Source organism: Fukomys damarensis, unplaced genomic scaffold (assembly GCF_012274545.1).
Source record: "Fukomys damarensis isolate Sample0158 unplaced genomic scaffold, DMR_v1.0_HiC HiC_scaffold_13, whole genome shotgun sequence".
In the NCBI taxonomy this organism is placed as follows: domain Eukaryota; kingdom Metazoa; phylum Chordata; class Mammalia; order Rodentia; family Bathyergidae; genus Fukomys; species Fukomys damarensis.
Genome location: NW_022900925.1, coordinates 34,912,590 through 34,932,983, shown reverse-complemented (window position 1 = coordinate 34,932,983; position 20,394 = coordinate 34,912,590). Strand labels below are relative to the sequence as shown.

At 44.9% G+C, this 20,394-nt stretch overlaps 1 protein-coding gene across 1 annotated transcript in view; it reads right to left on the bottom strand.

The window, feature by feature from the left end:
- Skap1 (src kinase associated phosphoprotein 1) overlaps positions 1 to 20,394 on the bottom strand; it is a 231,336-nt gene that overhangs the window by 149,259 nt on the left and 61,683 nt on the right. Inside the window, exon 5 of the mRNA XM_010620111.2 lies at positions 5,788 to 5,889. Within this exon, the coding sequence (XP_010618413.1) occupies positions 5,788 to 5,889 (102 nt within the window). The remainder of the gene's footprint in view (positions 1 to 5,787; positions 5,890 to 20,394) is intronic.

Here is a 20,394-nt window from a genome sequence, read left to right as displayed (position 1 = left end):
CTGAAGATCTAAACGCGTTCGCATAGTTTATGCCGTTTAAAACACACACGCGCAGAAAGGAACGGCCCTGGCCCCATCTGCGAGAAAACAGCAGACAGCTCTGTGCTTTTAGGCGACTCAGCCTTCGCGGGCCCTGGGGTGCTTACTCCCTGTCCCCGGGCGTCCCTGGTACTCTAGGGCCCGGGACTGCTGGGTCCGGGTGCCAGTGACGAGCGGTCACAGCTTTCTAACACCCCGAGAGAGCTAGCTCTGCACATTTTTGCCACCAGGATTTCGCCCAAGATTTATCCTGATCAGTGAGGCCATTTACCTCTGATCCCTGCGCGATTAATTCACACACGTGGCTGAGCACTGGGAAAGGTGGGGACCATAACCATCCGTACACTGACTCGGGGCCTCACCACTCCCAAGGGCAGGGCTGTCGGGCTGGCTTGGGCGTGAGCCCTTTCCACACTGGCTGTCTCAACTTTCCGGGGGTGCTCGCTGAGGGTCAGACGACAACACCAACTTCATGAACAGAGCTCTTCCCGGGTACCTCAGAATACGGCCTTGAGAACGTACATCGAACAGAACACACAAGAATGAAGACGTTGACAACTCCAGCCGGAGATTTTGACACGACCTCCTCAACAGATGAAAGAAGTCCTTGGATAATAACAGACCTGAAGGGCACTGTTTATAAGCACAGCAAGAGGATTCAATAAATATTTCGGGAGCACACCTAGTACTTAAATATAAAGTAATCATTACTCGGCCACACAGGAAGTCTCAACAAAACCCAAAGATTCATAATAATGCAGGCTGTGGTTTTTATCACAATGGGATAACGTTAGAAATTAACAGTAGGAAAGCAGGTTTAAAAGTTCCTCGAAACTACAGCAAAACACATAAAAAATAAACAAAACAAAGCAAAACAAAAACTCCAAAATGCTCCTCAGTAACACAGGTTAAAAAGGATTTCGTAAAGATTGTGAAACAGAATAAAATTATAATTTTTGTGTTTTTAGACAGGGTCTCGCCATGTAGTTCAGGCTGGCCTTGAACTCACTATGTGGCCCAGGCTGGGCTTAAACTCACAGTGATCCTCCTGCCTCAGCCTCCCGAGTGCTCGGATGACAGGTGTGTGACACCTCGCCTAGCAGAACTATGAATTCTAATAAAAGCAGTATAAGTAAATGATGCGGGGCGCTGTGAAGTAGTCGTTAGAGGAGAATTTTTAGCTCGGGACACATTTATTAAAAACTGATAGTTCATTCAGCGGAGAATCACTGCTGAGGAGAACGTGCCTGGGAAGGTGAGAGCACACACAGGACTAAGCGAACTCTGCAAAGGAGCGGTCTGAGAGCCCCCTGGGACCCTGATCTTGCACATGACTAGCTGCGTCATCTGTGGCCAGTCACTTTGTTTCTCTAGACCTTATTTTTCCTTACCTATAAAATGGGGACACCAGCAAGGACGCTGGCGAATTCCCTGCGATGACCCCCAGAAAAGCACTTTCACCAGCCCCGCCCACCCCAGAGGCTGTGCCTCTGACGTGGGCGCAGTAGAGTTTATTACCACCGTGAATGTCAGCCGCAACGGTGTGCTCGGTAAACACCCCTTAGTTTTCATTTCCCAATACTAAAATAGCTCATTCAAAATGCATTCCAGCCTGGCATCTTCTTTCCATGATTAAAAAATAGAAAACCACAGTATCCAACCAAAGCAGGCCGGGGGACATCACCCTCCTCCTGCCCCAGCAGGGATCAGTCTGAGAATTGTTGCCACATCCCTGTTAGTCATCATCTGAAATTCCAAACTGACATATTTCAGAACTAAAATGAAGGTAGAAAAATGTAAAAAGAAAATGTGCTACAAATGATGCTGTTAACCCCCCCCCCAGGTTCTCTTTAATGATAGAATATTCTTTCTAGGTCTGTAAGCTCTTTTAAATTAGTAATTATATTGTAAGTTTATCCATAGCAATTTTTTCAATTACATCTATCTATCTATCTATCTATCTATCTATCTATCTATCTATCTATACTGGGGATCGAACTCAGGACCTTGTGCTTGTGAGGCAGGCGGCAGCGCCACTGAGCTAAATCCCCAGCCCTAATTACTCATTTTGCAACGGTATTAGGTCCTTACTTTTCCAGTTTGTTTCTCACTTTGCTGGAGAATAAAACCTTGTCTAACCTTCGACAGCCTATCATAAAAAGCTCTGCCTACGTTTCCGTGTCTTTCCGGATTCCCCCGTCCACATCCCCCTTTTTCAGTTGAGGTGAATGTTTGTAATGAGGAGCACAGCATTGCAGACGCCAGGTTTCTTCTGAAACAATTTCACTCCTCTTTCCTCCTGAAGGCGTCACTGTACTCTTTCTAGAAACAATTATTCTCCCCAGCCCAACTTCTAAAAAAGCGCAGGCAGACGGGGACTCTTCATTATATTAAAGAAATAAGATAAAAAGAAAACAGAAATAAGATTACAGACGCCCTAAAATCCACTGTACATTCTGGACCCTGAAAACAAGCAGACCTCGGGCTTCATAATTGTCTGGCTTTTATACAGTGATTGTGTGCAATTTTTTTTCTACTAAATCTTGTTTTCTCCTTCAACAAGGGTAGAAGCTGTACTTTTAGTTTAGAAACCTAAGTATAGCTCCTTGTTTGCGAGGGGCCCTCCGGGTTCCGGGGTCCTGAGGGTCCCCATGAGGGTCCTGGTGTGGGACACAGCGACCTCGGGGCCTGGGCATTCGCCGGGGAGGGTGGGGCCGCGCTGGGGAGCTGCCACGCACGGCTGGCCCTGTAACCAGGGTCTCCACTTTATGCGGCGCACCTGGCTGGGATTCGCTATTCTTCTCTGTCTCTTTGTGGTTTCCACAGAGGCGCGACCCAAACACGACACGGTTTTTGCTTCTTGTCATTAAAGTCGGGGGCGGGAGGGCAGACCGCGTGACCTTTCAGAACTGTACACTTAGCACGCTGTTCCGGCTGGGGGTGGGAGACCGCAGAACTGAAATCTTTGAACATTTTCTAGTGAGGATAACACTACGGAGAAATGAAAGGGCACTGTTTCCTCGCTGAAGACCTGCCTCAGCAATCCCCCCGCGATGAAGACACCGACTGGATTTGTTCGCCTATCTGCTCAGTGATCCCTATTTAGTAATCGCCTATCGATTTAGCTTCCCCAGTGAAACAGTGAACTTCACCAGGACGGGAACCGGGCGTGCTGTTTCCCAGGAGGCTGAGGCAGGAGGATCGCTAAGAGTTTGAAGCCAGCCTGGGCTGCTTGCCCGGACGAGAGAGGGAGGCCCTGACTTTAAAAAAATAAACCTACAGCATATTGTTCTCTATAAAGGCAAATCTAATTAAACAGGAGATAAAGCTTACTTTAAGTGTCAATGCCTTTATAACCCTCACTTTAATTTCACAGGAAGTTCATATCCTCTTTAATTTTGAGGGAAGGAAACAAACATTTATTTTGCCTGTTGTGGCTTGGGCACCTGGCACGGTGCTAGATCTGATACTCTGAAGAAATTTGGTCATCATTACGTGACCCTATGGTAAATAGACTCATTTGGTTACTTTAGATTGAGACAGGGTCTCACTGTGAAGCCCAGGCTGGCCTCAAACTCATGGTGATCCTCCTGCCTCAGCCTCCTGAGTGCTGGGACTGCAGATGTGCACCACCATGCCCAGCTGTGTGAGACATGCTAGCTTTAAGTTTTAATTTATGGCCCAGTGTAGTGGCACAGGCCTGTGATCCCAGCACTCTGGGAGGCAGCAGGATCACAAGTTTGAACCCAGCCTGGGCAATTTAGTAACTCAGGCCCTGGATCATAATGAAACAGATAAAAAATAATAAGTAAAAAAATAAATAGAAACAGATGGGGTTGTAGTGCAGTGTACAAGTCAGGGTTCAATCCCCATTACTAAAAACAAAACAAAACAAAACAAAACAGGTTTTAATTTACATAGGTACCAGCTCTTAAGGAAGAGTTCAGTCCATTTCTCCTTGTAATACAGAATGGACTCAGACTGCTGTTTTAAAAACTCATATAAACTGTATTTGTACATAGGTTTTGAATATAAATATTTATTTTCCTGATCCTTACGTCCGTGTCGTGTGTTCACTGACACCTTCACACCTAACTGGAAGTTTTTCCTCTACTGCAGGCTGAAAAACCCCAAAAACTGGGAGGGCTAGAACGTCACAAAGGGTTTCCCAGGGAGGGCCCCAGGGTCTCCCCGAGACCCAGACAGACCCATGTTCGGTGGGGACGCGGGGGGTTAATGGGGCTCCATTGTTCTAACACCGGCCAGCACTAGATTAATCAAAGCCAAAGGGTAGGTTAGTTTCTTTATGTTGTGCAACGTTAATTTTCTACAATTATTAATCACCCACCGAGGTAATTATTAACCTTTCCATTCAGAGAGTGCTTTTGGTTTAATGCCTGAGCCCATAGAGAGCTTCCACCACCAGGCCCAATGTAGAACACATGGGTTTTGCTAACTTTGCTACCACGCAAAGCCCTAGTGAAATAAAGTGTTTCTGTGCCATGTGATCCACTGTTCTGAAAGGAGGTGACAGTTCAACGGAAGGGAGGAAATACGACCCAGCAAAAGGGCTGAACTTAGCTCAGTGGTGCCTTCCCTTCCTTGCAACCCCAAGGTCCTGAGTTCGATCCCCCGGTACCACAAAATAAGGGGGGGGCTTAACGAAATAGCAATGAACGTGCAGACTAAAGGAGAGAGAGGAAACAGGGATCACAAACTCTCGGAATTTGGAGGAAAACAGAAATGGAAAGATTCCAGATTAATAAAGAAAACCAAGAAATAACTTGCCAACTTTATTCTTAACCTTTAAGGTGCATTTTCAATTTGGTATTTAGCTGAGCAGCACCTCAACGCTTCCCCTCCTCTGGGAAGGCCCACGAGAGCGTGACAAAAACACCAGGATAACGACGGGGCCGTCTGCTGAGTGGCGCCGCTACAGGACCTCCCGTCCCGGGAGCTGTGCACCTGAGCCGGAAACTGGCACCGACCAGGCCCGAATCTCTACATTCATGTACCTTATCCGAAAGACTCACGTCTATTTTGCATTGTTTTGTTAGTGTAAAATAACATCCACAGCTGTTGAATTGTTTTTTTCCCCTGGTACCGGGAATCGAACTCAGGACCTTGTGCCTGCCAGGCAGGCGCGGTGCCGCTGAGCTACATCCCGGGGCCCAGCACTTGGATTATTTAACTCATCCCATTTCCCAAAATTCAAGTAAGAGCGACGCACCGGGACGTGCATTACAGTTCTCACAGCCTTCCCCTCCCTTTGAACAACATCCGTATGGTCAGGGCCTCAGTTAGACGCACGGGCGAAATGCCCTCTCCCGTGGGCCCAGGGGTCTCCCAGGAGCAGGGACACAGTAATGATCGGTTATGGTGACAGACGAGCTCTCCCTCTCCCGCACCACACTGAAGCCACGGCGTCCACAGGAAAGGCGAGCCGGCTCCTGCAATCTCCAAACGCCCTCCTTGCTTCTGAGCTACCACTATTATAAAAAGATCAATAATGATGTCTTCCTGCTCCAGTACGGAATTAGTGTTTCCCTAAATACATTAACTTCAGGAGTATTGAATTACCCAGTAGGGTCCGCACTACCACGAAACAAACGGTTGTCCTTGGCAAGAGAGTGACCGCCCAGGCCGACCTCCCACCGGAGATGCCGGGCGCACCCCGCCAAGGCAGAGGCCGCAGGACCAAAGGGGCCGGAGCGGGCACCCCGATCCAGGAACGGGGCCCTCACTCACCCTCTTCTTGATAATCTGCCAACAAGGGGGCATCTGACAGGAAAGACGGGCCGTGAGTGCTGCTGTGACTGTCCTCAGAGCTCTCTTGTCCAAGCTTTCCTCCTGAGGGGCAAGAGAGAAAACGAGGTCACCCTTTGGACGCCTTCACCAAGATGTCTGGCGCTTTCTTTGGCGATTCGCACACACGCCAGAGATGCGTCTTTGCAGTCAAGGTGGCTGCCCTTCACTGACTCGTGTTCAAGAACCGACTGACCCGGGTGGCAGTTTCCACGCGAGTGAATTCTCCCAGTAGATCTAAGACACTGTTAGGTTAGGGTGGGGGGACCCCTTGCCACCAGGGGGAAATTTCTCCATCGTGTTTAGGTTGCAAACAGTGATGTCAATTTGTATTTATCTATACGCTGTCTCCACTAGTTACAGTCTTTACCCAGCACCGCGTTCTGCCTGTTTCCAGAGGAAAGAGAAGGAATAACGCAAGGGGTTAATCTGTACGTAATGCAAAGCGGCCAGGTCAATGTGCCCTCCTCTGAAAGATAAGAGGCTTGTAAGGGAGCCAGAGAGGATCCAGCCCTAGCTGGATTCAATTCCTATTTAAATCACTACTTGTTTTGCAAGCTTAATAAAGTTCTCTTTGTAATTCTAGTTTACAGCCTAGGCAAGCAACCCCTGAGGAATTCTAAAAGCACTAAGAAGGTAATATTTGCTCTGCAAAATGGCTTGGATAAAAGGTAATGTATACACAATACCAAATTATGCAATTAAAATAATGCTAATCCCTTTTGGGTGTTTTCAACCTACATTGAATTGTATTTTGGAGAAGTGGCCAATGATATGATGATACTTTAAAAGGCTCGGGCCGAAGATGTCAGCTGATTTGGAAACCGGAAGCGAGGGAGGGCACTGCAGATGGCTCTCCTTCGAATCCCCCGAGCCGAGGTACAGTCTGCTGGTAAAAGAGCACAACAGCTGTTTCCTTCATCTCACAAACACAAAGAAGGGATTTTTCAGCCGAACCGAGTATTATCTCGGATCCTCATTTCCAAAGGAAATCGCCACTGCTAAATCAGTAAACACTGTAGCGTTTTGGCCCTGGCTCTCGACTAGGGAGCTGTGAAAGCGAAGAGCCTTCTCATAGAATCTCTATTGCCTCACTTTAGAGGTTTATTTCCTACAATTAAATTGGAAGGGTAGGGAGGATATAAAATGATAAAGCCGAGAACCGCTGTGTCCTTCCTCGTCCATAAATTAGGCAGTTACATCTCGACGTTTCCTCAAACACTCGATGGGAGGGAGACTCCAGAACTGAGTCCAACACCTACAGGGCAGGGAGTTTAGATATAAACCGTAGCGTTTATTGTTGAAAAAAAAAAAAAAAAAAAATGCTTTAAACCTCACACAACAGTCACAGGCTGAAGTCAGAGGAAATGCTATGGTGATTACAAAGCTTGTAGTTAGGCTTAAGGCATCTCTGCGCACTTTCCATAATAACCAGGAAAAAAATGCTCAGATCTTAGACTGAGGGTTAAAAATGCTCAAATTTCCCATCGGTGCAAATCCACTGAAATTAAACCATCAACACATTGTAAAGGGACTTCTGGGTTGGAAACCTCAACATGAGCTGCAAGATGAGAAAGGAATTTATATTTCGAGCCAACTAAAAACCCTTTTACGAAGAAGAAAATGGTTTGGATTGCCATGTAAAACCTGACTTCTACAGTTCATAGATACTGAATATTGCTCATCAACTACCACTCAAAGACACATCTGCTACACAAACCCAAAACACAGCTGACTCATATATTCTAGCATTTAAGCTTTTAAAAAATGTATAGGTTAGGAAGGTTTTTGTTCACTGTGTTGTGTTTTTATTTTTATTTTTGGTACCGGGGATTGAACTCAGGACCTTGTGCTTGCAAGGCAGGCGCGGTGCCACAAAGCTAAATTCCCAGCCCTCTGCTGTGTTTTTTAAAAGTGAACTCTTTATTTTGGAATAATTTTTAGGTCTGTATCAGTGTTGCAAAGAAAGGGCAGAGAATTCCTGTAAACTTCACAGCCAGTCTTGCCCAAAGTCGTCTTCTTCCATACCTAAAGCACATCTCTGCCCCCAAGCCAAGAAATTAACATTGCTATGTCGCTCTTCGCTGAACTACAAGCTTTATTTGCTTTTCCTAAGTTTCTCTGTACCTTTCCTTTCCTGTTCCATGGAGAACATCACACCGCACTCACTGACAGCTGCTGTCTTCAAGGTCTCACCCCAAAGCCCTGCCTGGATCCAGCACCCCATCTACTGACTTCAGATAGAAAAGCCACCCCCACGCGGTCCACGGTCACTGAGCAGCGGCCCAAGGTGGGCGCTCAATGGCTGACCTGCTCCGGGCGGCAGCTGTGTCCCCAGAGAGCAGCAGTGGCGAACCTGTGGCACGTGTGCCACAGCCGGCTGTTTGGCATCATGGACAGCTCTGAAAGGTTCGCCGTCACGGCTCAGAGTGAGCAGCAAGGAAGGGATACGAGGCCAGGCAGCAGCACAGAGCCTGGGTCAGCGCTGCGGGCGCCGGTGCTGGGGGAAAGCACTGCAAATGGGCCAAGGACGAAGCCCACGTCAGGAGCGACGCTACCGCCCTATCGAGTGGCCGGGCGCCCCTGGGCCCACGCCACCGGATAAAGAGACCCCCGTGTCATTAAAGCGCTGACAACTACTCAAGTTGCACGGGTGAGAAGTTTTATCGCAGAACCGGCAATGACCGCGGTCACTGGATTTGCTCAAGCTGCGAGCATCGTCTTTCCCTCGGAACAGAATGGAGCGCGTGTTCTCCGGAATCAGCCGCGCCTGAAGCCGGCTGAGAGCGGACGGAAGGGATCACAAACCACAGCGACTCAGCAGCTCTAGTTAGGGCCCGGCCGCCGCCGCCTTCAGCCTCTCACTCCGAATTTCTAGATAAGATCCGGGAGAACGGCACCAAGGGGTCACCTGCTACAGAATGTGCGCTTCCATTCCGAGGGTCACAAGGATGGGGCGCTGGGTAGATTCGGCGGCAGGTTCTCCACCGCACGGCGCTGAGCGGCCCATGGGGAGATTTCTCCCACTGTTCTTTCCCGAGAGTCAAACTCAATTTCATTCCTGCTCCGCAGAGTGATAAGTTGGGAATTTCTGAGGGTTGGAGCGGAAAGATAAAGCGGTCTTGTGTCAGGTGTAAGGTAATTATTTTGCTGGGGTTACTGTGCTATTTGTTTTTATTCCCTGCGTTTTCATTAACAGTTAATGAGTTTCCCCCTTAATTCCGAAACAATACGTTGGCCACTAGAACTTGGCCTTTTTTTTTTTTTTCCTACCACGGATTCAACCAGCTGTTCGTGCTTACTTAAACTTTATGGAGAAGTGAATTAAACCGCTAAAAACTTTCACTAATTCAGTTCCAAATAAAACAGGGGGCCAATGAAACATAATGTTTTCCCCTTGTAACTGTTTTGATTCACAATAAACTTGAACTTGCAGGTACCCATTAGGGAGAAAAACGAGGCATAATGACAGTTTTACCAAAATAAAAAAAAATGAGGGAGAAATGAACGGAGAGAGAAAGCAATTTAAGCACTAGAAAGAAACAAAACACAAGGATGGCAAGTAACATACAAGATGCAGATATATGACTGCTTATCTGACATGTAAAAGCTCAATGGGTTTTTCATGTTGGGGGAGTGGCCATCTTTTCTTCTCCTAATTAATTGTGAGCTACGTTATACAGACTACTCAAATTGCAACTGTTTGTATGGGGTGGTTAGAAACTGCCTAAGATTTGCTATTACGTTTCAGTGTATCTCTGGAAAATACAAGGAAATGGAAATTAATGTAAAATTGTCTATAGCTTTTTTTGTTTCTTGTTATTGCTGTTGGAAGGGAACCCATGATTTCCTGCCCTGTTTAATATTTAAGAACCCACGAGTCACACAGCTCCCTCTTTAAACTAATAAATCCTCACTAAAGTGCTATAAATAAAGCTCCCTGATCCAAATCCAGTTAGTTTTCATGCTTGATGGCATTAATATTGCCAGATTTTCACGGGCCAATTTAATAGTAACACAGTTCCCAAAGCTGAATCACAGTAAGATTAGCAAAATGACAGCTTATCATTCCTTATTATAACCACTCACCTAAGTTATTGAGTCTCACTCCCAACGGGAGAAATATGTTAGGTTCAGTCGTGACTATGTCAAACGTTTCCCTGTGTAAATGTCTTACACAGCGTGTGGGCAACGCCAAAGTGAAAGCTCTGTCCGTCCCTCTTTTTTAAATCACACACCCTGAAATATATGATGTTTCCCACAGAACAGCCCAGAGCCCTCACAGATTTCTAAATATCCATTTGGACTTGGGTGGTTGGTTACTGCGATTAATCCCTGTAGAGCGAAGGTCTCGAATTCTTCTCTGCTCTACATAGTCTGACTCTCTGTCCATCTTTTTTTCCCCTCCTAGATCTGCCCATAATTCAATATATAAATATTCTCTTTTGCCCCAAGGCCTTGGCAGTGAGTGTGATAGCACTGAACGCCGTTACGTCTCCAGAACAAATGACAGGTCGGGCAAAGAAAGTTACCATTTATCAATTCTTTTAGAAAGTTGCCCCAACTACATCTTGAACGTACAAGGAGTACGATGGGCCAAAGACTCAGTTTTGTAGCTCGGGATACCGTTTGCTGACTACACAGTCAGGCTAAAAACAGCAGCCTCCTTAAGAGCCTTCAGAAATTGCATCTGCAGAGAGCAGGGGCGTCTAAATGATCAGAAACGAAACCAAACTGATGAGGAGCTGAGAGTACAATCGCTAAAACACCACCTGTGAATTCAACCACCAAAAGGCAGTGTGGCTTAATAATATTCTCAGATGAACGACATCTGTCACTGGTAGATTGGACAGCATAATACCCAGGGGAGCCAATTGAAAATTTCTTTTTCCTCCCCACTTCCTTCAAGAAATGTGCCCCGCGTCGTGCAGTTCCTCCTTTTGGCCAGTAGGGTGAGCTGCAGGGTGCAGCATCACCCCTTCCCTCTGTGGCAAACGCTGAGAATTTTAACCCTTTTCAGGTTTCACATTAGGACAACTGAACGTGCAAATAAGGGCCAAAATGTATAATTGACAATGGGAAACGGGAAGAAAATGGTCAAACGGGAAGGGGGAAAGGGAGGGAGAAAAAGAGAACAGAAGGAAAAAAATGGAAACAAAGCTTTTGTAAATAAGGAGGGGAAGAGGGGTTGAAGGGAGGGAGGGGACCGTCGTGTACAGGTACAAATTCCCTAGGATGAATGTGGTCATCACGTGTATGTAAAATGTACCAGTAAAATAAAACTTAAAAAGACATTATTTAAAAAAGGCACCACTCCTGGATATTAATACAGGAGAGGACCGGCAGCCGTGAACACAAACCGTGTAACTGTGTATGTGACAACGCACACTTCATAAAGCAAATCGCAGCCTGTCAGCAGTCATCCGGCTTTACACTAACACGTTCCATCTACCGGCGTTACTGTTCAACTGCTGCTAAGACAGAGCCTGCTGAGTTGGAGGATTTTCAAAAGTAATGAGATTTTGACAGAATTCAGAAGATGTAAACCTAGGCATTTGGTAGTCTGCGGAGAAATACATTGTAAAATGAATGCATTCATCATAAAGCAACCCTGCAACTATACCTTGCAATCACTGGTAAGTGGTCCTGTTTTCTTTGGACCACAGTGTTCTCAGTCCTAGATTTTTATGAGGAAGCTATTCCACTGAATTTGCAGCATGTTGTGACTTGCAGGAGAAAGTCAGTTATAATAATAACAGAAAAAATCTTTTTAGACAAGGTCTTGCTGTGTAGTCCAGGCTGGCCACAAACTCACGGTGATCCTCCTGCCTCAGCCTCCTGAGTGCTGGGATGATGGCGCCACCACACCCGGCTAACGATAGGAATATTGAAAGCTGGCTGAACTCTTACTGGGTGTAGGCTCTGGATTAGGTCTTTTCATGTAGGACCTCACAGAGTCCTCAAGACAATCTCAGTGTGTGTTATTATCCTAAAGATGCAGAGGAAAGTACTGAGGCCTAGAGATGAAAAGATTGACCCTAAGTCACAGCAGTGACTCTGACGTGGCCGGCTAGGTGTGGCTCTGCTCCATTGGATCACCAAGCTCTTTTCTAACCCACTGAGCTGAGCAGGCCCTGGATCTGACTGCTTTGTAAATCGCAATCAAGATTCACAGGCAAAGCCCACTGAACAACAGCCCATGACCTGAATTTATAGTGTTAATTAGTATTTTTCTACTTCAGCAGAGTAAGTCTGAAATCAAAATGTAAATTATTTCAGCAATGGTAACAGTAATAGTCATGCCAGACACAAGGCTGGCACTGCCAGACCAAGCCAAATGTGGACAAGTAGAAAGTGGTCCTTCAATCCCCAGTTCAAGTTTATGTTAGCGATTTCTAAAACACCACTTTTTGGCATGGATTTCATGCTTACACACTTTAATACAACTACTTCATGCTTGGTCAGATCAATATGTTGAACTTTCCCCCAGCACTTCTTCTTTGCTTCTGCTGGATCCTGGGTATTTTGACCCTGTTTCGTCAGAGCTGGATCAAGGTGTTCCCTACCTAAATATAGCTGGACCTGGCTTGGTTAAAGAATGCATTTCCTTTCTGGTGGCGTTAAGATTTAAGTCTCAGAGTAGGAAAATCCTTTGAAAAATATAACACTGTAGCAAACTTTGCCACATTTGTTTATTTATTTATCTAGACAGGGTCTCACAATGTAGTTCAGGCTGGCCTGGAACTTACTGTGGAACCCAGGCTGGCTTCCAAATTGTGGTGATCCTCCTGCCTCAGCCTCCTGAGTACTAGGATTACAGGCATATGCTACCATACCCGGCCAATATCTTCTTCTTTTTAAACTTTATTTTTCCTTTATGCCGAGGCCTGATTAACACAAGTAAAGCATATAAATCTTCAGAGCAAGAGGTAACACTCTTGAGTTTAAGAAAACACCCTGTAGTGACGAATTGCAATCAGTAAGTTTCGCAGGGTGGCAGGCGTTAAAGTCATGTCAGCTGACAGGGAAGGTGGGCATCACACGACCAGTCCTGCTGCTATTTGGTCCTTAGAGTCAGAGTGACGGGAAGCTTTATTTGTCAAGTTATCAAATTCCTTTTCCCAGGCCGGGGATTTAGCTCAGTGGTTTTGCCGCCTGCCTTGCAAGCGCAAGGTCCTGAGTTCGATCCCCGGTACAAAAAAACCAAAACAAACAAACTAGTGAAATTCCTGTGCCTGTCCCTAAGCGGCCTCTGTCTCACGTGAGTGGTGCTTCAGCCAGTCTGATGAAAAAGTTTCCGGGAGAAGTATGCCCCGATGGGAGGGGGAATGAAAAATCCCTTCTTTCCAGTAGGGTCTTACTAATTAGCCTTCAGATGCAGGCGAATTCACCAAGCTTCAAGGCCAGAGCTTTCACCTACAGTTTTAAACAAAAGAACCAGAAGAGTTTATATTCGCATTAACTGCACTTTTCTCTTCATATTTGGTGTTCGGAACCTAAAACTTTGTTGGAGCAAAAAAATTCCTGATGCACATTATCTATGTGGCCCAGACAAGACTTGAATTCACAACCCTCCTGCCTCAGCTTCCAAGTGCTGGGATTGCAGGTCCGCGCCTCCACGCCCGGCTTTCCCTCCCTCCTCTCCTTCCCTCAGAGTCAGCACCTGAGGTTTCTCGGGCCTCTCAGGATCTTTCCACACAACAGATGCCTGATGTAGGTAGAATGAATCTCCTCCTCTCCTCCTTTTTTCTCTTCCTCTTCCGGTGCCAGGGTTCAAACCCAGGGACAGTCTACAACTGAGCTACATGCCAGGCCCTTTTTATTTGTTATGGTGACACAGGTAAAGTCACCCAGGCAGGACTTGAATTTGGGACCCTCCTGGATCACAGATGGACACCACCACACTTGGACACTTTCTGGTTTTCTTTTTTTTTTTGGTACTGGGGATTGAACTCGGTTCCTTGTACTTGCAAGCAAGGCCACCGAACTGCTGAGCTAAATCCCTGGCCCTCTTTCTGGTTTTCTTATTAAACAAATGGTAGCACTCGATCTGTTCTGCCCCCTGCTTTTCTTCCTATGCGTTTGTCTCAGTAACTATGCCACATCAGCACATACAAATGTATTATTACTTTCACTCATTTTTTAAAGAAAATTGTGAGTAATTCATATAATACAAGCACAAGGTGAAAATTCGTATAGTACCAAAGGATATAAACAAAGAAACTTCTCTCTCCCCTCAAGAGCTGTTACAACTATCAACAGGGCCACCTGCGTCCTTCCAAAAATAATCTAGACAGAGGCATGTGTGAATGCACACATAACACACGCATGTACTCACACGCACACATACAGACAGCAGCAATCTGCACGCTGTTTATCCGAGTTGCCCTTCCACACCTAGTAATAGTCGCTGCAGAACGTTATCCGGTCTACATTTCCGTGTTTTTACGTTTCCACGTTCTACACAGCAAGACGGGACATGGGTGTAGCATAACTGATGTCCTGCTGGACATTTAGGGTGCTTGGAGTCTTTTCCACTCCAGGGACACAGTGAGCATTCTCACACACAACATGTAAAGCACCAAAGGCAGTTGCACCTGATTTCGGTGATATTTTTTACCTGTGTGACAATCAGGATTTGTTTTTTCTTATGCCTTAATATTTTATCTAGTCTATAATAGGACATTTAGAAAGGGCTTAAAATCTTAGAAAACTTTAGTCTTGAAAAGGAGAAGAGTGAGAGCTTTTGTCCTTAAAACAAATCTTACTGGGGCCGGGGATTTAAGCCCAGCCACCTGCCTCGCAAGCGCAAGGGCCAGAGTTTGATCCTCAGTACCCAAAACAAACAAACAAACAAACAAACCCCAACAAGTCATGATTAAAACAAATCTTACTGTCTTTGACAGTAAGTCGCAAAGCTATTAGTACATTTATTTTGAAAAATGCACTATTTCACTCTCAGAAAACCTGCCCAGTAGATGTACCGGAAGGGAAACATTTGAAAAGGTATCAGAGTCAGCAGCTAACTCGGGAAACAGTGTGTACATCCGGACTCCTCAGATTCGTGAAGATAAAAATGCAGCAAAAGTGGGGGGGGGCAGAGGGAGTCGGGTCAGGCACGATGCCGGAGAGGCTTAAAGGTTGGGCGGAAGCCAGAGGCAGGGGTCTTTGTCCTGTGAACATTTCGCCCCATTAATTCTCCAAAAGATACTGAAAATGTGCTGCAGGATTTCTTTAAAAAAAAAAATACTAGTATAAGTTGGGATAGTCCAAGTTCCTATCCAATGCTTGTGTTTATAAAACATTAGCATTCCAGAAATAGTGATAGAAAGATACTTAACAAATTACAAATATTGTAAATGCAGACTTTTTTCTTGCATGTGCAAACACGTCATAAATTTGGGCTGTGTTTCTATGTACACATCCTACTGATGGCTGTGCTAAAACCTTCTGGCAGGACTGCAAAGAGTATTTTCATAAATAAATCTTAGTAAAATCACTGTGCACTCCATTAATTCAAAAACACTTCTCCGCCACTTCAAAGAGGTCCCTCTCTCTCTCTCTCTCTCTCTCTCTCCCTCCCGCTCTCCTTTCTCGTTTTTTTAAGTGTAAAGATGGTGTTTCTTTGCTGCTTGAATGTTTTTCTTCTTGTAGTTGTCATAACTGTTATGCTTCAAATATGTGATCGTAAGGATTACAAAGTTGAGCAACCTTCAAGCTTTTCCCTATTCAGAGCGTCTCAGACATCACAGAGCAACAAGCTCATAAATCTGACCTCTGGAGTGCTCACCAATAAAAATTCTACGCACGCACCGTACAAATGCAAACTTTAAAAAAAAAAAAGGCACGCATGTAAAGTGCGTGGTCCTGCGCCAGGGTTCAGGGGGAATGGGTGAGCTTTACGGAAACACACGTGAAATATAAGGACCCAAGTCCCGCTCATGCATGCACTCGCCTTGCCCTTCTCCAGCACAGGAGAACGGACGTGGTTACCATGTCAGTGACGCAGTTACTGTCTCAGGCCAAGTGCTCCTCCTGAGCTGGTGATCCGTAGTAACCCACCAGCACCGGGAAGCGGACTGAGTTAGCAGGGGGTTAGAGATGAGGAAGCTACAGGTTAGGAGGTCACGTCAGAGGCCACTGGACAAAGGTCCAGAAAGAGGAACTGAAACTCCTATTCAGGTCTGATTCAAAGCCCGTGCTCTTTCCAGCATAAAACGTCAACTTGAGACAACAATTCTAAAAACCAACTCACCATTCAATGTATTTTTGTATCCAGATACATACAGTATCGTATCGTACGCTCTAACGTATGAGGGCTCAAGAAAGCAATGAAATAATCTCAGGCTTTTAAATCCAGCTTCACCTGAATTCCTTTTTCCTTTATGTCTGCATTATGAAGAATTTTAGACATGTACAAAAGCAGATAAATCAGGGTCATAAACCCTGGGCCAGGGATTTAGCTCAGTGATTCCGCCACCTGCCTCGCAAGCACAAGGACCCGAGTTCGATTCCCAGTACAAAAAAAAAAAAGGTGAAGACTGAACCACAGTAATAAAACCCCAAGAATACATCATTCGGTGTCAAATGTCAATATATGATCAATTTGGCTTCATTTCCAATCCACTGTTTCTCCTCTCCCATATTATTTATCAGATTTTACCCTCAAATATCACCTAAGGAGTCTTTTTTTAAAAATCCGGACTATAATACCATTTAACACCATTGGTGCACCTAACACAATTTCTTAATAACATCATCAGTTTCCAAATCCCTAATTTTTCAAAGATGTACATTTTTATGGCTTAACTTGGGTATACACAAACTCACTCATGAAAAAGCTTTTTCGATCTTTTAAAATTTGTAATCAATATGGCTTCCTAATAACATTTAAAAATTCGCTCTGCAGTGTTTGCTTTTGCCAAGTGGTTTTTTTTTTTTTTTTTTAAGGCATCGATTTACTCTGAAATGGTTTGCAATTGCAAAGTGAGAATTTTAAGATTCACAAAGCAGGGGTTTTTTTGTAGTGAGATGTACGGAATGATTTTTCTCAGAATCCTTGTCCACCAACCACGCAGAAACTCAAAGAATCGTCAAGCTTGTGAGAAATTCTGCTGGTCTATATTTACCACCACCCCACATGTAACGAATGAGCACACAAAACATGACTTTGTCTCACCTGTTTATAATATGTCTATGGTCTGTCCTATATTTTTAATCTTGTGCCATTTATTTTGGACTCCGGGGTCCACACTAGGGACTTCTCTCTGGTACTCATGAATATGCTTTGCAGTGGCAGACTTTGAATTATAAACATTAGATCTTGTAAGTGAATTCTTGTTGTTTTTGTTTTCTTTTTTTGTACCAGGGATCGAACTCAGGACCTTGCCCTTACAAGGCAGGCAGTGGCACCACTGAGCTAAATGTTCAGCTGAATTTTTGATTTATTAAACTAAAACTGTGATGAACTCATTCTGTAAAAGGGGAAACTGAGGCAAGAAGAGGGCAATTGGCTGGCCTCATGACTTAAAGTGATCTTGCCATTAAATTTAAAGGGCAAACTGCTATTTTTATTTAAAATAGTTAATCAATATCAGCTTTTAAATATCTGATCCCTACATTCGTTACTTGGGACCTTGCACTTGCAAGGTAGGTGAAAGAACCATTGAGCTAAATCCTCGGCCCTTATTAAGGTAATTCTATGTAAAACTCTCACTGTAAAACAAGTAATAAAAATAAAACAATATTCTTATTGTAAAATAAAAACAAGCCTTTTTTCACGTTGTCCAATTATATTAAAAGAACTCTTTTAAGAGCTCATTAAAGGCCAGGTATGGTGGCGCACGCCTGTAATCTCAGCACCTGGGAAGCTGAGGCAGGAGGATCTCCACGAGTTCGAGGCCAGGCTGGGCTACATAGTGAGACCCTGTCTCCAGAAAAAAAGGCTCAATAAAAGAACTTTTCCATTCGGATTTCCTCTGTGTTAAAGTAATACCTATTTGGGATTAGGTTTTGTTTTTTCTGGCTTTCTTCTTTTCAAATGGCATATAAGGAAACTGACGGTGAACCAATAAGATAATTTGGGTGGAAATTACAAGGGAAAGAAGTGTCTTTGCCGTATCGTTATTATAAAGGCATGGGACGTTTTCTCACTGCCTACTATGCCTAAGCACTGTGTGCTACAGCTAATCCCCAACCAGCTTGGAACGAGACAGTGAGGTACAGCCGTAGAGAGCAGCCCAGAACGGATGGGGGCCTGGTTTCTCACTGAGGTGAAGGAAATGCTCTGAAATCAGGTAGTGACGACGCTAAAACCATTGACTTGTACGCTTTGAAAGAATGAATTTTATGGTATGTGAATTATATCTCAATAAAGCTGTTACTCTGAAAAATATGTGCTACTAAAAGATCTCCAAAGAAGAGATCATTTATGTTTTAAGACAATTTTCCTCCCAGGCATGAGAGCTGGTTTAGTCCAAATATCCTGAAAAAATTAAGTGTGCATTTCGGCCAATTCCCAGAGTTAATAAAATTCCTCTTGTCTTTTTGCAGAATCCTGGCACAGGTAAAAATGCTAGAAAAGCTTGAGACAATCGCTTCCATCTTTCTTTTTTTTGGAACCGGGGATTGAACTCAGGACCTTGTGCTTGCAAGGCAGGTGGCAGAACCACTGAGCTAAATCTCCGGCCCACTTCTTCACCCCAGTCCTAACATTTCTTGGTTTTCCTGGGTTTCCTAAGGTCTCCTGCCAGGTCTTCTCTGTCTCGCTGATTCCTGTTGTTCTCCTAAACTGCCTGCAGGACCTTGGGTAGACCAGTTGTCCCTCTCACCCACACAGCAGTTTCTGGGACACTATGAGCTCAGTGTTGATCCAAGTGCTCCTCTCTCAGCCTCCCAAAAAAGCGTGTGAGAGAAAGGGCAAAGCTGGGGGCAGGAAGATGGGATTGACTTGACTTTTGCTCACATTTACTTCCAAGCAGATGAGGAAAGATTTTTGTCTCGTGCAGCTCCTCACTGTTGAGGAACACAGACAATTTTCTCTTCTGAATAAGCTACGCGCAGCTGTCCTACCTGTCATCCAGGAGAGGAGGGCACGCAGAAGTGGCCACAGGCTGGGATGTGACCACAGCACCATGAGCAGAACTGAAAAGATTTGGTGTTTCAGCCCCGTACAGACTTCGTTTGGGCGCCAGTTATTTTTCTCTTCTGCACACGTTGCTGTACCTCCACGGATTCTCTGATACGGATTCTTTACTTCTCCTTGGGTAAGTAATTCTGCTCTCACGGTTTCATTCGTTTCTGCCAATTCACAATCATTTCCTGCCTCTTGTGGATTTTGGCTAGCACCTGCTGAGCCCTGAACTAGAGGGCCCCACTCTGAACAGCACATTTCACATTTGTGCGAAGGAAACGGCCACGTGATTACCTATAATTCGGTACCACTGAGGATATGTTCGCAGCTACAAACGCTTCACACACTGAAGTATATAATAATACCGCGTCGCATTATCAAGAGTACTATAAAGTATTGTAACTTACCAGAGTCCAGGAAAGCTTTAGGAAAAAAAAAAAAGAATAAGATTTGTTTTCCCCTAAAGTGGGCTTTTAACGAGAGCCTTTAAAAGAAAGCTTTAGATAGACTTGAAATACATTAAGATAAAATAAAACCTGGAACACTAAAATTTGTGAAACTAGTGATTGCCGTTCACTATTTCAATCTCTTTTAAGTATTACTACTCACTGAGATTGGATACACTGACGACTTTAAGAAAATGCAAAAGTATCGGAAAAGTTCATAGTTGGTTTGAAAAAGTTCCAGAGCAAAACAGTTCCTCAAGCTATTGGTAAGTTTCATCAAAAACCCTTTGATTCTGAGAAAATAGCAATCCTCCATTTTACAATAACTTTAGGTGATCAATATTCAGGATCATGTCCCTGACACTCTCAATCACAGTACTGAAAAGAAGGAAGGTGCCCCGCAGACTATGAAATTTAAAAAAAAATTCTGACTTTGAACTTTCCAAAAAAATGTGTTCTAATCCTTTTTTTTTAATTTTGCACACAGCTGTCTGTGGTACTTTTCAGAATCGCGCCAGATGCTGGGTTCATCAAGCGAAAGCAGGAAAACAATGGCTGCAAAGCAATTAGAAGCAGAGAGGCTGGGGCGAGACTCATATTAAAATGTGATAACGCGGTTCTAGTGGGAATTTCTCGTCCGCTCTGTCCTGACATTTCCCTGCTGCCAGACAGGCGGGCTGCGCGGAAGGGCGCCGGGATGGAGCAGGTAACGTCCTGGAATTTATTTCTGGAGCAAATGAAGGTTTAGCCGAGTTGGAACCTACCCAAGGTTTTTATTACGGACTTGGCCACCATTTGACTGGCATGCGAGTAGATCCTGTTGGCCTCTAACAAAGCACAAGGAATAAAGAGCGTTATTATAGCTCCAGCTCAATCTAGCATCCGTTGGAAGGCAGAAGCAGGGAGACTCTGTGGCTACAGACCAGGGCAGGGGGCCCAGCGGGGTGAAGGTTAATCAAACACGCCAGTAAT